General features: G+C 31.2%; 1 protein-coding gene across 1 annotated transcript; it reads left to right on the forward strand.

Moving 5' to 3' along the window:
* The first annotated feature begins 2,967 nt into the window (after nt 1–2,967).
* On the forward strand, nt 2,968–17,788 carry LOC107446716 (peptidyl-prolyl cis-trans isomerase). Its single transcript, XM_016061434.3, has 5 exons — nt 2,968–3,231; nt 8,010–8,040; nt 8,604–8,789; nt 11,000–11,075; nt 17,576–17,788. Exons 1-5 carry the CDS (start codon nt 3,022–3,024, stop codon nt 17,706–17,708), a joined length of 636 nt encoding a protein of 211 aa, XP_015916920.2. The 5' UTR covers nt 2,968–3,021; the 3' UTR covers nt 17,709–17,788.
* Nucleotides 17,789–24,425: the final 6,637 nt, after the last annotated feature.

The raw sequence follows: 24,425 nt of genomic DNA on the forward strand, positions 1-24,425 counted from the left end.
GTAAATATCAGACATTAATTTATCACGTTTTCATTTAGTTCCATCGAAATCATTGACAGAATCAGACACCATCTTTTAGCAGCAAATAAGAAACAAAATTTCCCTAAGGAAAAGGCCGAAGAACTTGAAAAAAATCTCCAGAATATTAGTAAATCTTTCAGGAACAGAACACGCCAAACATTTGAAGAAAAATTCCTCAATAATTTTTAATTTCTATTATCAACAAACTTGCAACTGATGACTTCCGATTTCGGATACTGTTACAGATGTGTGTATTAAGGTAAAATGCATTTCTTCTGTCTTCAATTCATTACGAATTAAAGTGAAGTCAACATTGCTTTCGTCATTCCAGTGAATAAATATGAATTCAGAACATACAGAATTGTAATAGTTATAGCATATTCTTCTTCGTTATAGAATAGTATATATTTCTGTATCCATATAATTCGGAAAACAACAATAAAAAATTATCCAAGTTACTTGAAATAGTGCCATTTGTGCTGATTCTTAATTAATTTAAATCGTTTTCTTGGTAAGTTTTTTTTAATTTTGAAAGAATAAGTTCAACTAGAATTCAGCTATTCTGTTTTTAGCTACATATTCAAATTCATATCAATTATAAAATTTTGCTGTGTAGTATGTTATCTAAAAGTAATGAAGGTATAAACTATGTATCTATTATTTGAGAATAAAGTTTTCAAACAAGGAACTTATCATTTTGGAATTCTCCGGGAATCATAAATCAGGTAAGTGCAATGATTTTTACAATAAAAAATTTGCTTGTAAATATTTTTTTTTCATTTGATGATGGTTCTCTACAGAATGGTTTTTTACGTCTGATTAAGAACTATAAGAATAATAAAAAAAGAAACAATATGAAAGTTTTTATTTCAATGTTAAGAATTCTTAAAATCGTTTTTTTTATCCTAAGAATTCTTTATTTTCCGTTTTTTAGTTTATAATTTTTTGATAAAAATTGTTCTCAAAATACTTTTTTTGAAAAATTAAATGGTATAACATTATGTGTTTATGTATACTTCTTGTATATTCCAATGTTTGAAGTAATATGATTCAGAAAAGTATGGAATAAAAATTCGGTACTTACGTATTAACGCCACCGCCGCTACAGATTTGGCGGTTTTTAAGTGCCGCCAATCTACACTTAAAATTTTTGCGACAATTCATAAAATAAAACACTTTATTTAAAATCAAAATAGTCAATCGGATTTCGGTGGAAAATGAGCCGATATAGAGTTTAGCATAGATTCAAAACAATCATATCGCCATATGAACTCTGATAAATAAGATTCCAAATGAAATAACATTTCCAAAACGTACGTTTACCAAGATAAAGTTTTATGTTGTGGGAATTGGTACATTTTCGTTTTTTCGGTAAAATATTTCCCTCCTGAAAAAATAAAATTGCATCTTGTTTTGTTTTTGGCAAATCCCAAAGACGAATTTTCGTAGCACTAAAAATGGCGACAAAAAAGAATTGTTTTTTTTTTTTTGTTTCGTCAGCATTCTTTATTTTACGTTTCTTAGTTTCTAAATAATGATTTTTATTGAAACTTGAAATTTTTTGATAAAAATTGTTGTCAAAAAACTTTGTTTACAAAATTAAATTTCATAAAATTATGAGGCTTATGTATACTTTTTGTTCATTTTAATTTTTGAAGTAATATGATTCTTAAAACTATAGAATGTAAAGTTTAAATGGGCCTTTCATGTTATATCATTAAATTTAGTAATACTATTTCTCGGGCATTAGGTTTTAACTCTTATAAGAATATACATATTTTTTTCTGTTAATGTACAAATATTTTTCCGATGTGTTTTGGATATTCCTTCTCTAATAAAAAGAGATACCATTTTGTTTTCGTTTGTATAAGAAAGAATATCAAGCATTTTTCTTTTTTAAATTTAATTAGCCACAATAAAGAAGGAACGTTGCAATGCTCCGTGCTACATTAACGACGTCTCTAGAGTAACTGAATGACTGTTCATATAGAAATTGCAGGTATTAGTCTCATACAACAACGCCCCTATAGTTCGTTGCGATCGCGAATTGTTTACAGTTCTACTGAAAGCACCATCCATAGAACTAAGTGGAAATATTTATCGCTTCTAGTAAGGAATCATTCTTCACGAATTTGGTGCTGGTAAAACAAAAAAAAAACCTTCCCCAATAGCCAAATTGATGTTTGTAATTTGCACATTAGTCAGCATCTGCAAGAATAAAAATAAATAAGATTGGTAGGTACTTTATTTATGACGCACTACAGCTGCCTTTGGCTTCTGTCTGTTAAATATCCGAAAAAATGCCCCCACAATTTTGTGAGATATTCCACCACAGCTTTCTCCATCCTACTTATTCCATCACAACTTAGACATAGATTTGAAGGAGAAGGAAATTCTTCTCCATATTCCTGTACTACTCAATGAGTCCCATTGTACTGCTCAGTGACTGACCACGGAACTTTCGAATCCACAGATTTTATGAGCTCTTATATTGCCAGTGCTCGGTGAATCTTACCGGAGTCGAGGATCGATCCCCGCTCTACCGGACCTGAGTCCGATTCCCTAACCACAGGGGTAACATAAATAAATAAATCATATGAATGCGAGGACAATTCTCACTGCTTGCGATTTTTTCCGCATGCGGATTTGAGCCTGATTGGTAGAAAAATTTTAACCGTATCTCCTGAATAAGGTTACCATCATATTCCAGATCGCCATCGAGAAAATAAGGAAACCTGATTGGTGGGTTTTTCATAGTTTGTAAAAATTTTACCGCTGGGGCCGGAAATTTTTTTCCAGTGAAAACGGTCCTTAAACATTTTGTTCTTATATATTAAAATGGAAGTACAAAAATTTTTAACGTACGTCTAGTGCCTCGAAAAATATTTTATTCATGCAAATTTATTCCTATTTTTAATGCATGTTAACTTGGTTCTTTCCGCCTCTCTTGATTTTTCGGACAAAATTTGTTTTTTCAATTTGGCAGTTAACTCTGCAACCATGGCGAGTGTTCACGTGCTTTTAAGAAAAGCTGTAGCGCGTACTCTTCTCCTTCGTACCGCTTTTCCTCCGCCCAACCCGAGTTTGGTGAGAAATTTGCCATTTTGTTATTCGAGTTCTAGGGCTTTTTGTTCAGTAAAAATGTCGAAACCTCAAGTATTTTTCGACCTTGCTGCTGATAACCAGCCTTTAGGAAGAGTAGTCATGGAGGTAAAATACTTATTTTTAAATTCATGAATTAAATATAATCATGTTGCCGGCAAAGATCATCTGCCGACATAACTAAAGTTGGTGTTCTGGTATTTATTTGATTTTCGATTTAACATTTCATAAAATTGTTTATATAAACCTTTTTTCATGAAATCTCATTTTGTCGTAGTTATTAATGTGTATTTGAATTGTTACTTGAGCAAACAGCAGCAAGCTAATGTGAAGTTAAAATGGCTGACACATTTCACTTGTGTGTTAACAAAGTTTAATATTTGTAGAAATACTATTTTTAGTCATTAAACGAAATGAATTCCGTTTTTCTTCTACGGAAAGAGGAATTTTTAAGTTTGCTTTTGAAGAATGTATAAAAACATGCGGTTTAGGCTTAGCACAATCTTTCTTTATATTAAGAAACATTCTCTAGTTTATACGAAATTGACTTTTAACTAAAGTATATAAGTAAAAGCTCTCGTTAAAAAGCTCTTTTTCGTTTTCACAATTTATAATTTATGTTACATTTTATTAATTATCCATTTCGCCGGTGCAAACAAATTCATCTATCCTATTTATTTTCAAACAATGCTCTCCTTAATCTGTAAAATATACGATTAATTACCTTAAATCTGTAAGATATACGAATTACTCCGGTCATTTTCCAAGTATAGTGTTATTAAAAAAAGCTGCATATTATTTCAATATTTGCGGAATTTTTTGTCGCGTGTTAGTGTCAATAACAATCTATTAATAAATTTTTTTTAAATTCTTCGTAACAAAAGAAACAATGACCTCACATTTCCCAATTTATTCAACAATTAGTGATACTCGGTGGCAGAATTTTTCTGACTTTCTCTAACAAACCTCTAGCGCTATTATCTTTCTGCAAGGTACTATTAATAACAAATGTTACTAATTTAAAGTAACAAAAGCGTTGTTTTCACAAGAGACTATTCCGATTAAATAAAATAGTATGTGAGATTTTTAATTGAATATGTAATATATTTTTTTTATTATGTTGGAAATATTCTTGCGTTTTGTAAATCATCACATGAAAAAAAGTCACGAGATCCCATAGCAGTAAAAAACTCGTCGGTAGTGGAGACTGCATTAAAGTCTGAAGGATAAATCTGTGGACTTAAAAAAACGATTGGGAAAAAGATTAAAATTGAACTTTTATTATAAGTATGTGACAAATATTTTTGTTAAACAAATTTTATTTAAATATCTTTATTGCTAAAGGATCAAATAATGTCACTCCACAATGAAATAATAAGATTAGTTTACCTTTCAATGTTAGTGTAATCAAAATTTGAACTGTTGTTAATATAAGCTCTGATGTAGTTTACACTTTCCCCGGCACTCTAAAATGCTAGCCATGTTTTTTTTTAAAAATAAATTTAGATGTAGGATGGAAAATAATGAAGAAATGAGAAATAAAAAAATGGTTTGATAAAAGTTGGTTTATGTCAATAACATTACTCTGTGATTAGTGCAGATAAGATATACAAGGCTAGTTAATTTTGTTTGCTAGTAAATATATTTTTTGTAATTAAACACACAAATAATTGATTTAATACCTGTTATTTACGATTTAATCTACGGGAACGGTATGCTTTTGTGTCAGATTGCTATAACTTTCTGAAATCTGGTACTATACTCAGGGGTCTGTCCAGGCTGAATTTACTACCGTTTAGCGGTACCTTCCCAAATTCAATTTTAGTTAAAACGGTAGTTTCACAAATTCAACCTTAGGAAAAACCGTAGTTTCACAAAATACTTGTTCTTAAAATTTTATTTTTGTATCCCTTAAGAAACGATAAATCCATATTTTTGTGTTGATTTTTAAATATAATTTTTCACAAAATAGGTACCTCTCAGAAAATCCTAGACAGACCCCTGAGACTGTTAATTCGTTGTCTTGCAATTTTCTTGGCATCCATAGTTTTGTGACAATGTTGCTGCCACTTGGTAGTAGTGGTCCCTGTCGCAGAACGTTAGTTCTTGCAGAAAGATTTTTCCTTTGGGAAGTAAAGAACACCAGTTTTCTTTTCTTCAGTATTATATTCAAAAGATGCTTTTCTTGCACCTGGGAGTGAAAAAAAGATGCTTGTGATTTTTCGCTTCTCATTTAAGGATAAGAAATAGAGTAAAAGTTTTCTTTAAATTTTTTATGGAATTATTACTATTGATTTACAAGCTTTTATTAAACAAGTATACGTCTGTTTCGTGAAAAATCATTATATCAAAAGAATTATATTTTTATGAATATTTTTGAGCTTTCTCTCTGAAGCTGTTGTGTTTGTTACAGTAAGTAATTGTGTTAGTAAATATATAAAGCTACTTTTAAATTTTATTTTCTGTCCGTTACGAAAGTTATTTGATTGTAATGCGTTAAATTTAACTAAATTTTAACTGTGTACCATTTCAGAGCAGTTAGCCAGACTGTCAAGGCACTCTTGTATTCGTATTTTTTGGCTATTTTGTGTTCATTAAGATGTTTTTCATCTAAGCCAAATATTTTGAATCTTTTAAGTGACATGTGTTTAAAGTTGCTTCACTGAAAAATTCATGAAGATAGCTTGATATTTAATAGCTTTAAATAGTGAAAAATATGAAGTCTTGTCTGTTACTATGGAATTTACCTTGTATATTAAATTGTTTAAAATCATTGATTTAAATGATTTTTTAAGCAAAATTGTAATTTAAACCTCTATAGGTTATTAAGTTGTTTTATGTAAAGCATTATGATTTTACCCAAACCTGAGAAGATAATAGGTGAGTTTTTTTCATCATTACATTTGATTGACAAATCAGCTTTAGATATTAAGTCTTAGAGTAAAATACGTATTATACATACATTAAAAGATTTTTATTTCCATTACTTCTATGTTCTGTGCCTTGAAATTTTGACTACCTTTTTGTAAATATGTATTTACAATTATGTATTAAGGTATGACAAAAATACTTATTCATAAAACAAAACTACTGCTACTGCAAGATACAATATTGAAGATTAGTAGAGTCATAGTTCAATGGGTCGAAAAATTCATGTTTTAAGTATATACTACTTGTAAGCCCTATTTATTACACATAGTTCAAATGTTTTTTCTTTTTTTTTATATTATAGCACCATTTAACTGGTGAAATACTTATTGAAAATTTTTCTGTTGTAACCGTTGTTGAAATTCTAGATCTTTTTCTAAAAGCTCTTTCACTGTACTTAATATAAGGAAGGCACAATAACAGTTTTAAAAAATTTTGCAATGCTAAACAGTTTGAGAATTCTATTTCATTTGAATTAAAAGTATTTATTTCTTCATTTTAACATTTAATAGTTTTTATGCTCTAAAACAGGTAAAGTAAAACAGAAAACTTGAGTGATAAGGTCGCAACTACCTTATGCTCAAGTGAAAAATTATATGTACATATTCAAATGAGGCATCAATTTTCCGATTAAGCTTTTAAATGATTAATGTATTCTGCAGTGGTACATTGCACTACTTATCTGACAGTGCTATTGTGTCCTATGGTATATACAGTGTAAAAGAGTTAAAAGTGAAAAGGGTTGCGAAAAACCCACCTACCCAGTAATGCAGTGTTTCCCAAACTCTAAAATTTTCGTAAAGCTGTGTACCACTAATAAAAGGATGGATGTATTTTTTATTATAAAAAATTGCACTAAAGTTAAAAATCCTAACTGGCTGTTGACACCACTAATTATCTGTTAACTTTGCAAAAAATGGCCAATAGAAAAATACGTAATCATGGCTAGCTTTGTTTTTAAATAAAAATTTTTGAAAATTTTGTTTGTTGCAAGATATTTTGTATAAGAACGCGTACCCCGCTAAACTGTTCCCGTACCCTGGGGGTACACATACCACACTTTGGGAAACACTGCAGTAAAGCATGGGCAGGTTCATCCTAAAATTGGTTTTACTGTGTTTTTCTAAAATTGATTTCTTTTTATCCTTTGTTATATTAAAGAACTATTCTATTGAAATATATGTAGTCTAGCCTAAAAAAATTAACTTATGGTGAAATAACTGTTTGGAGAGTGATTAGTCAGTGCCTTTAATTTACTTTCTATGCGAAAAATCCTCCTTTTTTAAAATATAAATAAAGTAATCCTGTGTTAATAAGTTTCAAATGTGTGTATATGTGAGTGAATTTTTTATTGTGATGTCAGAAACTTTTCTAGATTTTAGCACCAATTTATTTGAATTAATTGTTAATATTAAAATAAGGTATTTATCCCTGCCCTCTTTTAAAAAAACCCAATAAAACATGAGAAAACAAAGAAAAACCCACCCGGGTTGGGTTTTTCTGGAAAAACTGTTTTATGCAACTCTGAGAGTGAAGAGTCCAGTTAAAATGTTGTACGGTATAATATTTTAAAAGTATCTGTAACTGTAGGTAATAAGATCAGGAAAATTTAGCTTATTTCAATTGTGAATTGGCATCTCAAGTATTGTGCAGTTCTTTATTTGTGATTTCGATTTCAGTGTACTCGGTTAGTATGTAATTATCATATAATTAATGCTGATTTGTTGATAAAATTCTATTATGAAAAGCCCACTTTACTTTCTTCAAGGGTTTTTTGGTCTGGTAAAAGAACACTATCTCTGAAAGTGTCATTAATAATTTATCAGTGTAAATCACATAATAATGTATTAATAATTCTAGGCTTTATTAAAACTATGAATATTATTAGTTTTCTTTTCTGTTAAACCTAATTTTATTTTTTATCTAAAATTTGTAACCTTGTTTGTTTCTATTTGTAGTTGCGAGCAGATGTTGTACCCAAGACTGCTGGTAAGATTTGTTTGCTGTTTTTTTTATTAAGTTTGTTAAAACTATATGAAGTGTTTTGTGAAACTCTTTTAACTATTCTCTTTATTTGGGGAAGGAAACTAAATGCAGAATAGTGAGCTATTGCTTAGTTGTTCATATTCCAAGACTCAAGCAATTTCATCATATCTTATATTCGAGATACCTGCATCGTAACAACACTCCCCAGTAACAAAATAAAAAAAGCTATTAGCATTAACATAAATATGCATTGATTTAATATCAAATATGCCGAATTGGATTCAATTTTGTTAGGAATGAACAAATACCTGAACTGTAAGTTTATTTTCTATGTGTTATTTTGTTTAGTTTCATGATTGAAATTTCAAGGTAAAATAAAGCTTAAAAGTACAAATATATTGCCATAGAAGAGCTTAGCCTTTCTTTTGCTATCTGAAGCAGTTTAGTGTACCTGCAGAAGTGAATTTGAGGAGTTATCTGCTGGATTTTGGGGACATAAGAATTGGCAGTATTAAGCATTAATGACATCAAAAATATTTCTTTAATATTAGATTCCTTATTTTTAGAGAACTTCCGAGCTCTGTGTACTGGTGAGAAGGGTTTTGGTTTCAAGAGCAGCACCTTCCACAGGGTGATTCCAGGCTTCATGTGTCAAGGGGGTGACTTTACCAGACACGACGGTACTGGAGGCAAATCTATCTATGGCAACAAGTTTGAAGATGAGAATTTCATCCTTAAGCATACTGGAGCAGGTATGTGTGTGTCTCGAACGAAAAACATATTGCTATTATAACATAACTTACTAACAAAGTATTAGCTCTAGTTGGTTTACTTCACCAGAAAAAAAGTCTGCCAGTTTTTCTTTTTGGATTAGTACTATCCCTAATATACTGATCTCCAGCTTTGTGCTTTTTCACATAAACATATTAAGAACTTTTTTACTTTGTTCTAAAAGCAGATGATTTTAATAAGGAATACACTTGATTTCACAATTCATGTTCCTCCTCCCATTTGCAATTTCTTTCTCAATGAATTCTTAATCATGAATTATGCTTTTTTCTTCAGATTTTCATTATATCTTATCCACAGTTTTTGTGTTTATGTTAGTGCTTCTAACTATTGTTACCGTATGGTAATTTAAGTGTTATTATTTAAGCCAGCATAGCCAAGAGGTTAGTCAGCGTCTGAGAGATAAGGATACTGAATTCGATCATCAGAGCTCTAAGAAAATATAAAGATCTATTAATGAAATAGAAGGTTTTCTTTCTGTACCTTCTAGAATGCTGTAATTTGTCATTTCCGTTTCTGTTATTTAGTACTATAAAAGATCAGGTGTTTTAAGCCAAAACGCCAGTTACCTTGTTCCCTGTAGGTTTGAAGGTTCTTAATAAATCTCTAACTTTCTGGATGGATTTAGCTACAATATTTTGTAGTTTTCTTACTTTACTTGGGTTTAAAATACATATTTTTAATCATTACGTTTGTTGTAAATTTTGGTAATTTTATAATTTAGTTTCATTCAATTTGCTTGTTTTTTATTTGAATTTCTCATTTTTAATTAAATATATAACTAAAATTAATTTTTTGTATTTATTAAAATTTTTTTACTAATTTTGCAGATTTACCATTGCAATTTATGTTCTATTTATCCATCTTATTGATTCATTTGTAAAAGAATTAAACATAGCTTTTTTATTCAGTTTTTTTTTCCTTTCTGATCTTAAAGTTTGTTAATTGATTAAATATAATTGAATTTCATTTAGGTATGGGTTAATGTAATCTTTATTTTAGGTTTTAAATATTTTTTTAGGATAACTTATCTTTATGCATAGAATATGAAAAAATTATCGATATGCAGTGTTTTCATCATGGATAAAAAGTGGGTGCATTCAAAAAGTTAAGCGAGATTTCTAAAAACTAAAAAAACACAAACTCTGGAAAAAATCATTTCTTTAATTATAATACATTTTAACATCTTCTATTTTTTAAAGCATTGAATATTTTTGGTGCATCATCATAGAAGACTTTGCCTTGACAAGGTATTTGTCGCATCTTACATAAAAAAATGCATATAAAAAAATATTTGAACGTCTTACATGAAGAAACCTTACCCACGGTAAACACGTGATTGCAGAGAAATGTGTTCTGAAAGGGGTTCTGTGGTTGTGTTTTGTTGTTGGAAAAGGTTCTGAACAATACTGGTAAATAATGAAGCTAGATAACGGGGCAGATGTTTAAAATAATGAAAGATCCTGGAAGAAAAGTTGAACGGATTTTATTCTTAACGGCATAATTTGAAGCTTTTTCCAAAATGCGAGAGAAATTCGCGAGTTTTGAAATTTATTTATAGAATGCGTGAATTTCTCGTGGTAATAATTTTTTAATGCGAGGAAAGAAAAAAATATGCGAAGTTCTCGGCTGTAGTGAAAACACTGTAATAATTTAAGCCACAACAATTTTTAAAGTCCTATGCTATTTTATATGTATGTTTCAAAAAGTAATTCTCACACATTATCTAAAAAAGAGAAAAAATTTAGTTTCTCTTAACCTGTCTTTATTTATAATCTCTGCACAAGTGTTTTTTTTTTTTTTTTTCCTCTCGAAAAAGTAAACTAAATTTATTTTTTTTGATAAACCGCTTAGGTTTTTCTATAATTTGTTCTAAATTATTAGAAAATAAATATTTAAATGTGCATTTTTTAAGGTGTTCATGTAAAAAATTCTACTTCCTTGAGAAAAGAAACTTGAAAAAAATTTAAGGAGTTGAGAATAATCCTAATACTTCTATTCTCAAATGTATCTTTTTTTTTTTTTTTTTTTTTTTTTTTTTTTTTTTTTTTTTTTTTTTTTTTACTCATTCTCTTTTAGTACCAGATTTTACACTTAAGTTTTGAAATGAATAGACTGGTAGTACTTGCACGCTATTTTTTTAAATTTTCCTGATGGATTCATTTGTTTTTAGGTATTTTATCCATGGCTAATGCTGGTAAAAATACCAATGGATCACAATTCTTCATCTGCACAGCCAAAACGACTTGGTAAGTTTAATATTACTACGAGTTATCTTTTCCCTTCTATTGGAATTCCTCTAATTTCCAAACTAAACCTGATAGCGATGTTTCAAATGTGCATGTAGAAGGTCAAATGATTATTAAAAGAATAGCATTTTAAAGAGATCTCTAAATACATTATCATACTTGCCAACTTTTACGGATTATCCGTAAAATGTATGGATTTACGTCTAATTTTACGGGTCTACGGATTAACCTGAAATTTATACGGGTCCCCCGTTTTTAGCGTTGCATGATTAGCGCATCGGTAAAATTCCGCGATTATCAGCTGCTACGGAGCTAGAGTAAAACCATTTGTAAAGGGGGAAAACAGAAAAAATGACAGTTTTCCGATCTATTCCAAAGCAACACGGTAACCACACACCCCTTATAAGTGGCTTATCCTCGTAACCATAATAACGGCACGTTCACGTGTAAACCAGTTGATTGGTTATTCTCCTTTTCTCCGTCCTAACTGCTTCCAGTCTCCTCTAGTGAATTCGCTGTTCCTGTCATTATTGCCACTCCCCGTTTCTACTACGTCACTGAACTAGCCGATCCAAACGTCGTTCTCCCTCCCTCTGTAGCGAACGAAAACGGTACTGAACTGTCGACTACTACTTAGCTTGTAATCACGTGGTGTGCGTTAAAAATGAAACCGAAGAAAACTTATTTTCAATCGTATAAGAATTCTTATACTGCAGAGTTTCCATGCATAAAAAAATCAAACAAAGGAGAAAAGTATGCTTATTGTACGATTTGTTTTTCTGACTTTCTAATATCGCACGGAGGTAGAAATGATATACATCGCCACGTGACCGGACCGAATCATGCCAAGAACATTGAAAACGCTGAAAATAACCAAAGACTAAGCAAATTTTTTAAGCCACCTGATAATGTCCAAGATGAAGTAATGCGTGCTGAGTTATTGTTTACCTCTTTTTTAGTTGAGCATAATGTTCCGCTAAATGCCGCCAGCCATGTGGGTCCGCTTTTTCGAAAGATGTTTCCGAAAAGTGAAATTGCGAAACGTTACGGATGTGCTAAAACCAAAACTGCATCCCTTGTCCATGAAATGGCTATGGATCGAACTTCAGAAATTATTAAATATTTGCAAGAACAAGCATTTACTGCAGCATGTGATGGTAGTCACGAAGCTGATTATAAGTTGTACCCAGTTGTGGTGAGTTATTTTAACGTGGATCTTCAACGCATTGAAAGTACTTTATTGGCAATCCCAAATTTGGAAGAAAACTCCACAGGTGAAAATATAAGCTCCCTTCTTTTAAATGTGTTTGCTAAATGTGACATTCCTTTTAGAAATTGTATAGCATTCAGTGCAGATAATGCTTCTGTTATGCAGGGAAAGAAAAATGGTGTGATTTCATTTTTGGAAAAAGAAAATGAGCACATAATATCAATTGGATGCTGCTGCCATTTAATACATCTTGCCTCTGAAAAAGCTGCTGCAACTTTTCCCGTTAGGATAGATGAAGTTTTGGTAGATATTTTTTACCACAAAGGAGCGTTAATCGTAAGGACTCTCTTAAGAAATTTCAGGAAATGTATGGTAAAGAAGCACAAAAAGTGCTTAAACATGTGTCAACTCGCTGGTTATTGTTAGGGAGAAGTCTTACTCGCTTGGTTAATCAGTGGGATCCACTTACAAGTTATTTTAGAGCTGAAGTTTCTACTTCCAGTGTGTCTGTATCATCTACTTTGTCATTTTTCAAAATACCAAAAGTAGTTGATACAGAAAGCAACACAGGAGTAGAAAAATTGAAGGATAAGCCTAAAGTGGAAACTAAGACTTGTGCTATAATAAAACAGCCTATGACACATAAGCAGGACCCAACTAATGATAAAAAAAGGAAAAGTCACAACAAGAAAGTGTGAATATGGTTAAAAGACATAAAGCTAAAAAAGATTCTTCAACTTGCTCCAAAGAAGAGAAATTTTTTATGTTTTTATCTTCAGATTTAAATAAGTGCTTCAGTTTATTTCTTTTAAATGTTATCCCTACATTTGAAAAGGTAAATGTGATTTTACAGTCATCTTCCCCGCAAATTCATCGATTAAGAGCTCTTCTTTTGGATCTGTTAAAAGAACTTTTTTCGAAGTTTGTTAAACCTTCTGAGGTTAAAGGAAAAGAGTTAACATGTGTCAATTTTCATTCTTCTTTCAACCATAAAGATCAGCAAGATTTAGTTATAGGCAACGCAGCAATGGACTTGATTTCAAGTTCTTCGGAAGAAGAAAAATCATTGTTTTAATCAGCTATTATCAAATATTTCATAACTGCCTGTGAATATATTAAGAAATTCCCTTTAAATGATCAAGTACTCAAACATGCTGAAGTTGCTGACTTAAATAAAATTGAAAACTCCAGTTTTGAAAGCGTGAGATATTTTGTAAATTTGTTTCCCTTCCTTTTAAAAACAAAAAGTAATGAAACCAAGCTTACAGCAATGGATGAACTGCAGAAACAGTTTTGCCAACTTCAGTTGGAAGATTTGAGTGAAATAACTGTTCCAGATAGATCAATTGATGTGCAGTGGTCAATGATAAGTCAAATGAAGGTGCGGATGGCATGTTTAAGTATGAAAAATTGGGAAACATTGTATTGTCAATTCTTCTCATACCACATTCAAATTCAGAATGTGAGAGAATTTTTAGTTTGGTTAGAAAAAACCGTACTGAATCGCGAACAATTATGTCTAATAAAACTTTAGAAAGCCTGCTTATTAAAAACCAAATTTTCTAAAATCTGTCACGAACAAGTGTTTGAAAAAGATTATTTAATTAAAGCAAAGAAGGCTACTTCAGCTTCTTTAAATTCAGCATCCTCTTTTGCTGTTGATTTANACTAAATTTATTTTTTTTGATAAACCGCTTAGGTTTTTCTATAATTTGTTCTAAATTATTAGAAAATAAATATTTAAATGTGCATTTTTTAAGGTGTTCATGTAAAAAATTTAAGGAGTTGAGAAGAATCCTAATACTTCTATTCTCAAATGTATATTTTTTTTTTTTTTTTTTTTTAATTGCACATTCTCTTTTAGTACCAGATTTTACTCTTAAGTTTTGAAATGAATAGACTGGTAGTACTTGCACGCTATTTTTTAAAATTTTCCTGATGGATTCATTTGTTTTTAGGTATTTTATCCATGGCTAATGCTGGTAAAAATACCAATGGATCACAATTCTTCATCTGCACAGCCAAGACGACTTGGTAAGTTTAATATTACTACGAGTTATCTTTTCCCTTGTATTGGAATTCCTCTAATTTCCAAACTAAATCTGATAGTGATGTTTCAAATGTGCATGTAGAAGGTCAAATGATTATTAAAATATTAGCATTTTAAAGAGATCTCTAAATACATTACCATTACAGTGTATGAACTAGAAGACAGCCAATAAAAACTAATGTTAAGTCATCCTGTTAATTTAGTCTTACAGAGATGATTGTGCTCCGTAAAAAATCCGGATTTTCTGCTAACTGCTACTCGGAAATTTCAAAAAAATCATCAATCACATTTATTTTTAAAAATCCTTGTATATTTTATTTAAAAATATTAGAACTAGAATTTATACTTGGCATCTCTTTCATTTGTAAATATTTTTTTTTCTGGTAGAATAATAAATGTGATAAGAGATAAAAGTCAACTTATACATAATTATTCATTTAAATTATGCTGTATATAAATTATTTAGAATTTCATGTTGTGAAAATATCAAGGATATAAATTCATAAAGACAATAATTTTTTGAAATGCGTCATTAATGATTTTACTCAAGGGGCTCACAATCACTAACATTAAGAGAGTTTAAATTATTGTTTAAAAGTTTTATAACTATAGATTTTGGGGCAGATTTCGGCTATGTTTATTACAAAAACAAAATTTATGCCTGTGTTTTTTAAAGAAACCCTGGTTTTTGTTGTGAGATGGTGGGGGGTACAAGTACATGTTGTAAAGGAATTTTGAAAATATTACAAGAAAATAAAAATACAGTGCAAACTTGTTTATGTTGATAGAAACATTAAAAATGTGAACTAATATCATAACTTCATTTATGCTTTTGATTTTAACAAAATAAAGTTTCATCTTTTTTACAAGTTAATTAAATTTAACTCATTTTAAAAGTATTCGGAAAGTGAATTTAGTGATCATGTATTTATGTTTAGTATTATTAAAAAGCAGTCGCATCAATTTATTTGTATTTTTGCAGAATAGTTCATTTCTAAAGTTTTATATTTATTTTAAGAGAAGCAGACTCTTTAAGCTTAAAAGTTAAAAAAAAAAACTAAATTACTGGAACCAACTGAAAAAACTTTTTAAATCTTAACTAAAACTATACATCTTTAAGAATTTAATTTTTAAAAATGGACTTTTAAAAAAAATTTTGGTTTAAACCAGCCAACCCAGATACATAGCTGCCAACTCTACTGAATTTTGCTAGTTCTCCTGGTCTACTGGCTTAATAAAAATTCTCCTGGTTTTTGTACATTTTAGAAAATTCCTTAAAATTGCTTTTGAAATAGAATTTTTGTGCAGATTATTGCTTGCTTCATTATTTAAGCAAGTGTCACTAATGCATAAGGAAGCGAGCCTCATTTATAAAGGATTTTTTATAGGAATTTGTAAAGGATTTTTTGGAGTAATTTAGCTAATGTCTTCTGACTTTCTATTATGAGGGGCTGAAAAAGATTAAAGACTGTTATATGTTAAGTTTATTGCTGTCTTTGTTCTGTGTCAAATAGCACCCTAGTATGTAACATTCAATACAGTGTGACAGACATTTATAACTGACTTGGTCAACAATGACATTTATGTTTGGGATATCCATGGGTGCAAGTCTTCCGTCCCCAGGACGGATTTCCGTTTTTCGAAAATGTCCGCGGATGGAAACAATACGGAATTTTTTTTCTGCCCTTAAAAATACTTTTTAAGTCTACGTTATTGGTCTATTTTCTTATGTCCTGTTATTTTATCAAAAGACAGATGAATAAATATTTTTTGTACAGTATTTAAACTTGATGTATTATGGTAAAGCTTTCTTAGATAGTTTGCATATGTCGAGGGGGTATTGTGTATGTTAGGTATTTCAGTCAAAAGAATTTCAGTCTTGACCTTCTTTCCAACTTGCACCCATGCGGATATCTCTTTCTATCGTGTCAGTCATATGTCCTAAGGAGGTCCTGTGTGTGTGTGGGATATGTCCCCTGCAGCATCGATTTCTGTTCTGGAGGGAGTATTATAGTGAGGCAATCTCCAAAAAGTACAAGTAAGTTAACAAGTACTAGTTTGCCTTGTCAGAGTTTGAATGTTAGAGGAAATCTCAGTGGTTGATATGTAACACTTTTCTACTCCTATTTTCTATCTTTTCTTACTTCAGCATGCCTCTTTTTATTTCCAATTTTTCTTATTTTTTTATGTCATTTTATTTACTCATCTGTCATTTCTGCTATCCCCCTTTGAGCATAATGGCGACCAAGGAATGCTGAATAATGATTCAAGGTCAAGTATTCAGGGTTACCACTCCATAGGGAAAGCCTAGAAAATACAGGGAATTTTGTTTCTTATTTTTGTCTTTTAAGAAAATGGTGACCACTTGAGGCAAAGATCTGTGGGATATTTAACCATATTTCTGCTTTGCTTAACTATTTCATTTACTACAGCATTATTTAAGTATATTCAGCTGTTTTTCCAGCAATTAAAACTAATAAATATAGCCAGCCAATATATTTCATGCAAGAGCACATGAATTTTTTCCCTCCAGATTTAAGTGGCAGCCCTGGTATTGCAGCTGCACCTATTTTTCAATTAATTTGTCTTGAATGGTGTGTGTGTGTGTGGATGGGGCAGAACTTGGTGGAACATAAATCATTTTTACTGCGTCGGCTTCTGTGCCTGCTTGTTAATTAATGTTTAACTGGTCTGTAATAGAATTGCACAGCATAGAGGATTAAGATTGTGATACACTTGTTTTTCTTTCTGATTTTTGTTAATGTTTTAATAAAATCTTAACAGAATTAACAATCCTGTATCAAATTCACGGCTGCGTTATAATTTTTGCAGAAAGATTTTTTCTAAGTATTATATTCAGAAGATGCCTTAATAGTTGCATTGTAAATTAATAAAAATTGTAGATTTCAATAAATCGTGGAACATGAAGTAAAATCGAGCTTTTCCAAAAGAACTTCTTTTGAACTAAAATATATATGAAATTTTATTTTTTAAATTTTATAAGTTACAAGATTAGTTTATTTATAAAATGCAAAATTTGCCAAAAACAATTTTGATACATTTTCTAAGCTCATATTTTTATAAATGTATTGTGTATACAAATTGTATTACTTATGCATCATAATTATACTGTTAAAGCCTCAATGAAAAGAGGGAAAAATGAATTAAATGATCAGAAAAGTGATTATTTAATTTTTTAGTAACTTAAACTGTCTCTACAAACGGAAATGTTTTTTGCAGGTTGGATGGAAAGCACGTAGTATTCGGTCAGGTCATTGATGGTATGGATGTCATCAAGAAAGTAGAGAGTTATGGAAGTCAGTCTGGCAAGACCTCCAAGAAAATCACAGTAACAAACTCTGGACAGTTGTAACCCTAAGATTTTTCTTGGATTTTTTCTTATGTTTTGTAAACGTTTTTTATAATTAATAAATTGACTGAATGAACGAACAATCATTTGGTTCAGATTTTATTATATTAAGCAAGCTTAAGAGCCGTTGGGGGTCTTTTTAAGCCATGTAAAATAGAAAAATGCAGGCTTGGGTATGGTAAATGAAACTGTAACCTTGGATAGTAGCCATAATGCATTTGAAGTACTTTATTGTTTACCAATTTAATACAGATGGATTCTTTTAGGAATGTTTATGGGCAATTGACTTGTGTTACTATAGTAGAGAACTTTTAGACACACAATCTAGTTTTCAATTTTATTTCGTGTAAAAATTTTGCATAGTGCCATTGGGGTGAACTTCAATATTTTGTTACCAAACTAAATTTTTAAATTTGAAAATCTCCAAATTTCTGAATATGAATGTGATAGTTGTGAAATGAGAGATGGCTAGAGTAAATAATATTTGGCATATAGATTAAATTCATTTCTTTAAAATAAAAATTAGGAGTTCATTTTAAATTAAAAATCAACATTTGATAATTAAAGATAAAAAAATTTATCAAATTCATAGTATAGAAAACAAAAAATATGAAGTTTAGCAACTTGGAATAAGAGGATGCGTAGCGTTTTTTAAAAGCCCTTAAAAGTACATTTTTCGTTTGGTGTTTTTAAAAAGTGCTTAATTTTTCCTTTCTTTCAATTGAGATTCTTCCTTTACCATGTTCATTTTTGCTGCGACTTATGCAAATTAACAGTTCACATTGTTCTATTCAACGTTCTCTCAATTAATAATTCTACCCCAAAATATTTTGGCGTATTGTCAGTCCGGAGCGCTTGAAAACTCCATTCGTTTTACATAATTCAATTGACAATTTTTAAAAATGTCAAAGGTTTTTTCTTTGACACACAAGTGTAGTAAATAATTGATGAAGTTTGTGTAATTGCATGGTTATTGAAATATAAATACTTTTATTTAATATGTTAGATCAAATTTTAGGTTACAGGAAATGTGTATAATTAGTTAAAATATCAAAGATTACTAATTTTTTCTTTCTTTTTTTTTCGCACAAGACTTAGAGTAATAAAATTAAAAGCAAGTTAACACATTTTTTGTTACAACGTATTACATGGGTGCCACTCTTCAGTCCCAGGGACTGAAATCAGTCTTGAGAAAATCAAGACTAATAGTTCTATCAATTAAATAAAATAAAAAAAAATTTCATTATGAATTTTTTTTGTCGAAATAAAAAAATATTGTATCTTAATTAAAACATCTGATATGGTATTGATGTCAAGACTTAAATTTATCATCTTTTTGTCAGCTTCACTAAATCTCATTCTTTAAGGTCTTGACAAATGGGATTGATTGAACTTTATCTACTTGTATAATTAAATTTGTACTTTGCTGAATCTAAATCTGCTCAAGATTCTTCCTCCACCATAACCTATTATCTTGCTGGTCAAAGTTAAATCAAGATTATTTTTAAAAAGAAATTATAGTGCTAGAACAAAAAATAAGTGAAAAATAGGGATACGAATAGTTTCAGGTTCAGTAATAGGTGTAAATAAAAAAATATACAAGGTTAGCTGTTATTTTCGTTTTGTTTGTTAAAAAGACATAAAATAAAAATAAAGAAATTAGAAAAAATAATCAAATGATTGATTTAATTTCGTTAGGTCTCTAGTTGAATATCTTCTTCCTCTTGTTTTTGATGGTAATAACTAATCGTCCGTGTCTAAGTTCGGAATGGGTGCGGGGCTAGACTAGACTTGATAGGTGGTGGACTAGAGTACCTGCCCACGAAGCGGGCATCTCACACCTTCATCTATGTTGACCAAATAGGTGAGTGGGATTTCTTGGCATAGGCGAGTGAAACAGATAGTGTTGGCTGGTTACAGTCAGATCTGAAGGTTAAGATAAAAATATAATATGTAAGGCTGTTGAAAATATATGAAGATATTAATATAATTTGAAATAAAATTAACTATGATGTTGATCTGTCTTGTGAGGCACAATTAGGTATAAGCATAGATATAAAGGCATAAAGATCAATCACTCGACCAAACGGACGTCACGGTGGACGTTGACATCACTGGTCTAGTAACTAGTTTGTACTCTATATCCACGCCCTCTAGTGAACTGCGGTGCTTGTTTATTGCAGCTGTACATAATTTGTTCTTTTTATTATTTGATTTTTATAAGTTGTAATGATTAATAATAATTGATAACATTCCGTCTCTTTGCCAGAAAAATCTGAAATTCNCTTGATAGGTGGTGGACTAGAGTACCTGCCCACGAAGCGGGCATCTCACTCCTTCATGTATGTTGACCAAATAGGTGGCTGGGATTTCTTGGCATAGGCGAGTGAAACAGATAGTGTTGGCTGGTTACAGTCAGATCTGAAGGTTAAGATAAAAATATAATATGTGAGGCTGTTGAAAATATATGAAGATATTAATATAATTTATGATATAAAATTAACTATGATGTTGATCTGTCTTGTGGGGCACAATTAGGTATAAGTCATGGGGTGGTATACTCCCAAGGCAAGAATCACCTTTGCTCTTTTCCTCGCCACGTGGGCATCCATATATAAGAATAAAGGGGGGGGAGGGCTATCTATTTGTCTTACTAAATTTATTTGTTAGAATACCTTCAGAGAGAAGGAAGTCAATGATTGGGTTGTGGTTTCTTGCATCCGGGATTAGTTCCTTATCGAAGATATTATTGAAATCAGCAGAATTGGAATTCATGGCGCTGCCGAAAAAGCTTTACTGTAATAAACTCACTTCTCGTGGCTTTATTGCTGATATTGAGAGGAGCTCCAGTCATTCATCTGACTTGTTTTGAATATTACTGAAACAGTATCAAGCAGGGCTTGCCCTGGCTGAGAATCACCATTTTACCTTTCCTCTTCCCAGGTGTATCCATAGTAAGAAAAAAAAGGGGGGGGGGGCTTATCTGTTATATCTACGTGATAATATCCAGTCGGCAAGCAGGAAATTAATAATTGGGTTGTGATTTCTATTGCCTTGGATGAGTTATTTGTTTAGGATTAATTTAAAGTCTACTATTGTGATGCACACTAATCGTGCCCCGTTAAAGGTTGTGTAAAAAAAAATTTAGATAATTTACCAAAACAAAAAAAAGGCTAAATTTTTTAAATAATGAAAAAAAAATGACAAAAGAAAACATTTAACTATGGCCCATGATTTATCATAGTGGCGGACATAAAGTGCCGCAATAAAACCCTTGTACTAAAAATACATTCAAAATTTAACGATAATTAGGGTGATCAAGGAGACATACCTTTTGAAGAACAAGGATGATGAAGTTACAGCAGACCCTAAAATTTTTATCCATAAAGCACAAACCAAAAAAAAAGTTTAAGGTAGTCGAATCAAAACACCATTTGGAGACTACTGACAAATGTTTTATTTATGTAGGATTTTTGATGAACACTATTGTTTTTTTGTTACAGAAAATAACACACTTATAAAGCACACCATCATTTAGAAAAGGGGGGTCATTAACACTGCATCGAGGAGAGAATCAAAGAAACAAAACTTGGCGATTGATATCACAGTATTAAGATGGAGATGCTTGTGTAAATCCATTTCTGCTAATCTTACACCAGTTGCGGCGAGAATCATGCTGGTTCGGGAGAAGACTTATTGGTTTAATTTGTCGACAAAAAAGGGGGGATGCCATCACTTGCAACGAGGTATGTGAATGAAAAATACCTCATGTAGAAAATTCAGGAGGTGCTCGGAAGACAATTATTGTAGATGAGGAAAAAAAGACCATCCATTACGCTGTAGAAAATGCTGCTAATTATGGGTGAGTCGAGCCAGCAGGAATGACACAACGTCGATTTGGTATCTTGGATACGAGTCTATGATGTTGATAAAGACTAGGTATATTTTGCCTAATTAGTTTGAAGATTAGCGCCTTATGCCAGACGCGGTGAAATGTTTGGCCACGTCTAGCATAAGGAGAGCTGTAGTCTTATTTTTATAAAAACCATCGCTGATGAAGTCTTATCAGTTATTTAGTAGTTGATACATCTTTCCTGAATCCAAACTGTTGATTTGGTAGAAAGTTTATGTAGGGCAGCAGCCTCTGTAGTAGAATTCTTTCAAAAATGTTCCCGAAAGTCGGGAGAAGACTTATTGGTCTAAAATTTGTCGCTATTCTGCTGTCCTTTCCTGGTTTAGGGATTAAAGTTATTGTGGCAGTTTTTCGGGAAGACATTACATTTTAGACAGGCGCTGTAAATATTACATAGATTATTAACCTGGTTAATCGGGAGGTGCTTCATCATATTATTATTTTGTTGCCTTTTCGTTATTTAGCTTGTTAATGATATCGGCCTGGTCTGTTGTATCAATGGTGCCAGTGTTGTTATTTTTAAAGTAATCATCATAGATATTGTTAATATTTTCTTCTTTATCAACACTCGGTTGTAAGTTTAGCTTGAACTGGTTCTCTATAGTTTTAGCGAAAATTCTTAATTTATCGTTATAGATGTTACGGTTATTTTCAATAATGGGCTGGTTAATGCTTTTGGTTTTGATGATTTGAGCGCTCTGACCATTTTCCATACTGGCTGATTTTCAGTGCAGAGCTCTGCCACTTTGTCATTCCAATTATTGTCTCTATATTCTTGGCATTTTCTTTTATTGCTTTTTGTGATTTTATTTAACTCCTGTTTGTCTTTTGCATCGCCGTTTCTCTGCCACCCTTTTCTTATATAATTTTTGGGTCTAATTTCTTCTCTTAAATGCTGTGACAAGGCCATGTAATTATTTTTATTAACAGATATTTTTGTTTCCAAGTGAGCCGTTTGGATATTATTTGTAAATGAATTTATAGAGGACTCAATATCATTAATGTCTTGTATTATATAATTATTATCGTCTTGTACGAGAATATTGGAGAATGGATTCCAGTTTGTTTTCTTGATTAGAACTGGGATGTCTGGTATTACTTCACCGAGTGTGGCTAGTACTGGTACGTGATCACTTGATAACTCGGTGATTGTGTGGCAGCCAAGTGGTGTGTTTATATTTGTAATAAAAAAGTCCAGTAGGTCAGGTCTTTTGCTAAGAGTGTACGGGAAGTACGTTAGATCAGTGGGCGCTATAACAGTTAGGCATTTCTCTGCAACAATATTGTAGACCACTTTGCCATTCTTATTATCTGTTCGACATCCCCAGGATGCATTTTTAGCATTAAAAGTCACCTCCGATAATTCATTTATTATTGGGAGGAAATAGTGAGTCTATAATATCTTTGTTTATGGGGTTTCCTGGTTTGTTATATATGGGAGTGAGTTTATAAGCAATTTTATCATTATTATAAAGAAGCATGGAGGTATCCTTGTAATTTTTACTAGTGCTGCTGCTATATAAAATTGTCTCTTTTTGCAAATATTGCTGTACCACCACCTCTGCAAACAGTTCTGTCAGTTTTATAATTAGCTAGAGTAAATCTATTTGAAGCATTAGTGTGGGTTTCTGTAACTAGTGCAATGTCTATTTTAAGTTCAATAATGAAGTTGCTCAACTCAATAAATTTATTGTTTATACCATCAGCATTCCACAACATAATATTTAGTTCATTACTCATCATTATTTTTCTTTTTCAGTTCCTCTAATTCTATTCTTTCTACTGCTCTTCTGAGCAGCGGGATTGCGTTCAGGCCATTTAAGACGCTCTCTATGTCATTAAGTTTATGAAAAACATCTTTGTCGTCGTCTACTGTCTTCTGCATATCCTTGTTTGCTTGTTTTTTTTTGAATAGCAACTGCGTAACTTTTGCTTTCACAGACCCTTTCCTGGGGTTTGTCTCGGGGGGCCTAATGGGAGCTTCGGACATCCTCAGTTATTGTTCGGATCCGCAATTGCAGCACCGAGGGTTTTTATCTTGAGTTTTGGTGGTCTTTTCCACATTTAACGCATCTCGGCTGGAGTGTACACATCGCAGCTGAAAGGTAGAGAGCCCTGGCACCGGTGACATTGCCCAGGTTGGGTTCTGTAGGCTTCAATTTTGATTTGTGAGCCATCTATGTGTGTTGCATCATAGATTTCTTTCTCTGCTTAATGGTACAAGGAATAGGGTCAATTTCCCCTCTATATCTTCTCGTCATTTGTTTGACTTCTGCAACCGGGTATTCTCTTGCCAGGTGCTCTAGTAATTTTTCCTCTACAAAATTAGCTGGGATGTCTTTAAAAACAACTCTCGTGTGTAGGACTGGGCGATGTTAGAAATTATATATCGTGATGCATCGTCAGTTCTGCATCGCGATATAGTATTTTTGAATTTCATTTACTTGTAAGGCACAGAAGGTCAGATTTCTGTCAAAACTTCACACTCAGATTGATTTTAATCAATTTATAAATTTGAAGATAGATATGTTTTGCTTAAGAAAGATATTAAATAAATTGACTACAATGTACAAATCTTACTTAAAATATTTATTGAAATGCTTGTTTAGAAATTCATAATACGAGTAAAACAAAGGGTTAAAAACTTTTTTAAAGCGTTTCTTACAAATTAATATTTTCTTGTACTATTATGCATAAATAATTACATAATTATTAAGTTCGATCGTAATGTTCAATTTCTAAATGAAACGTTAAAAATTATTTGTATGTTTAAAACAAAGTGCTAAATAAATTTTAGAAAAAAAAAA

The sequence above is a fragment of the Parasteatoda tepidariorum genome, chromosome 3 (genome assembly GCF_043381705.1).
Source record: "Parasteatoda tepidariorum isolate YZ-2023 chromosome 3, CAS_Ptep_4.0, whole genome shotgun sequence".
Lineage (NCBI taxonomy): Eukaryota > Metazoa > Arthropoda > Arachnida > Araneae > Theridiidae > Parasteatoda > Parasteatoda tepidariorum.

Coding starts and splice junctions, on each gene's coding strand:
- LOC107446716 (XM_016061434.3), top strand. CDS start 3,022: ATGGCGAGTGTTCACGTGCTTTTAAGAAAAGCTGTAGCGCGTACTCTT. Junction 3,232..8,009: donor TAGGAAGAGTAGTCATGGAG/GTAAAATACTTA, acceptor TTCTATTTGTAG/TTGCGAGCAGATGTTGTACC. Junction 8,041..8,603: donor TGTTGTACCCAAGACTGCTG/GTAAGATTTGTT, acceptor CCTTATTTTTAG/AGAACTTCCGAGCTCTGTGT.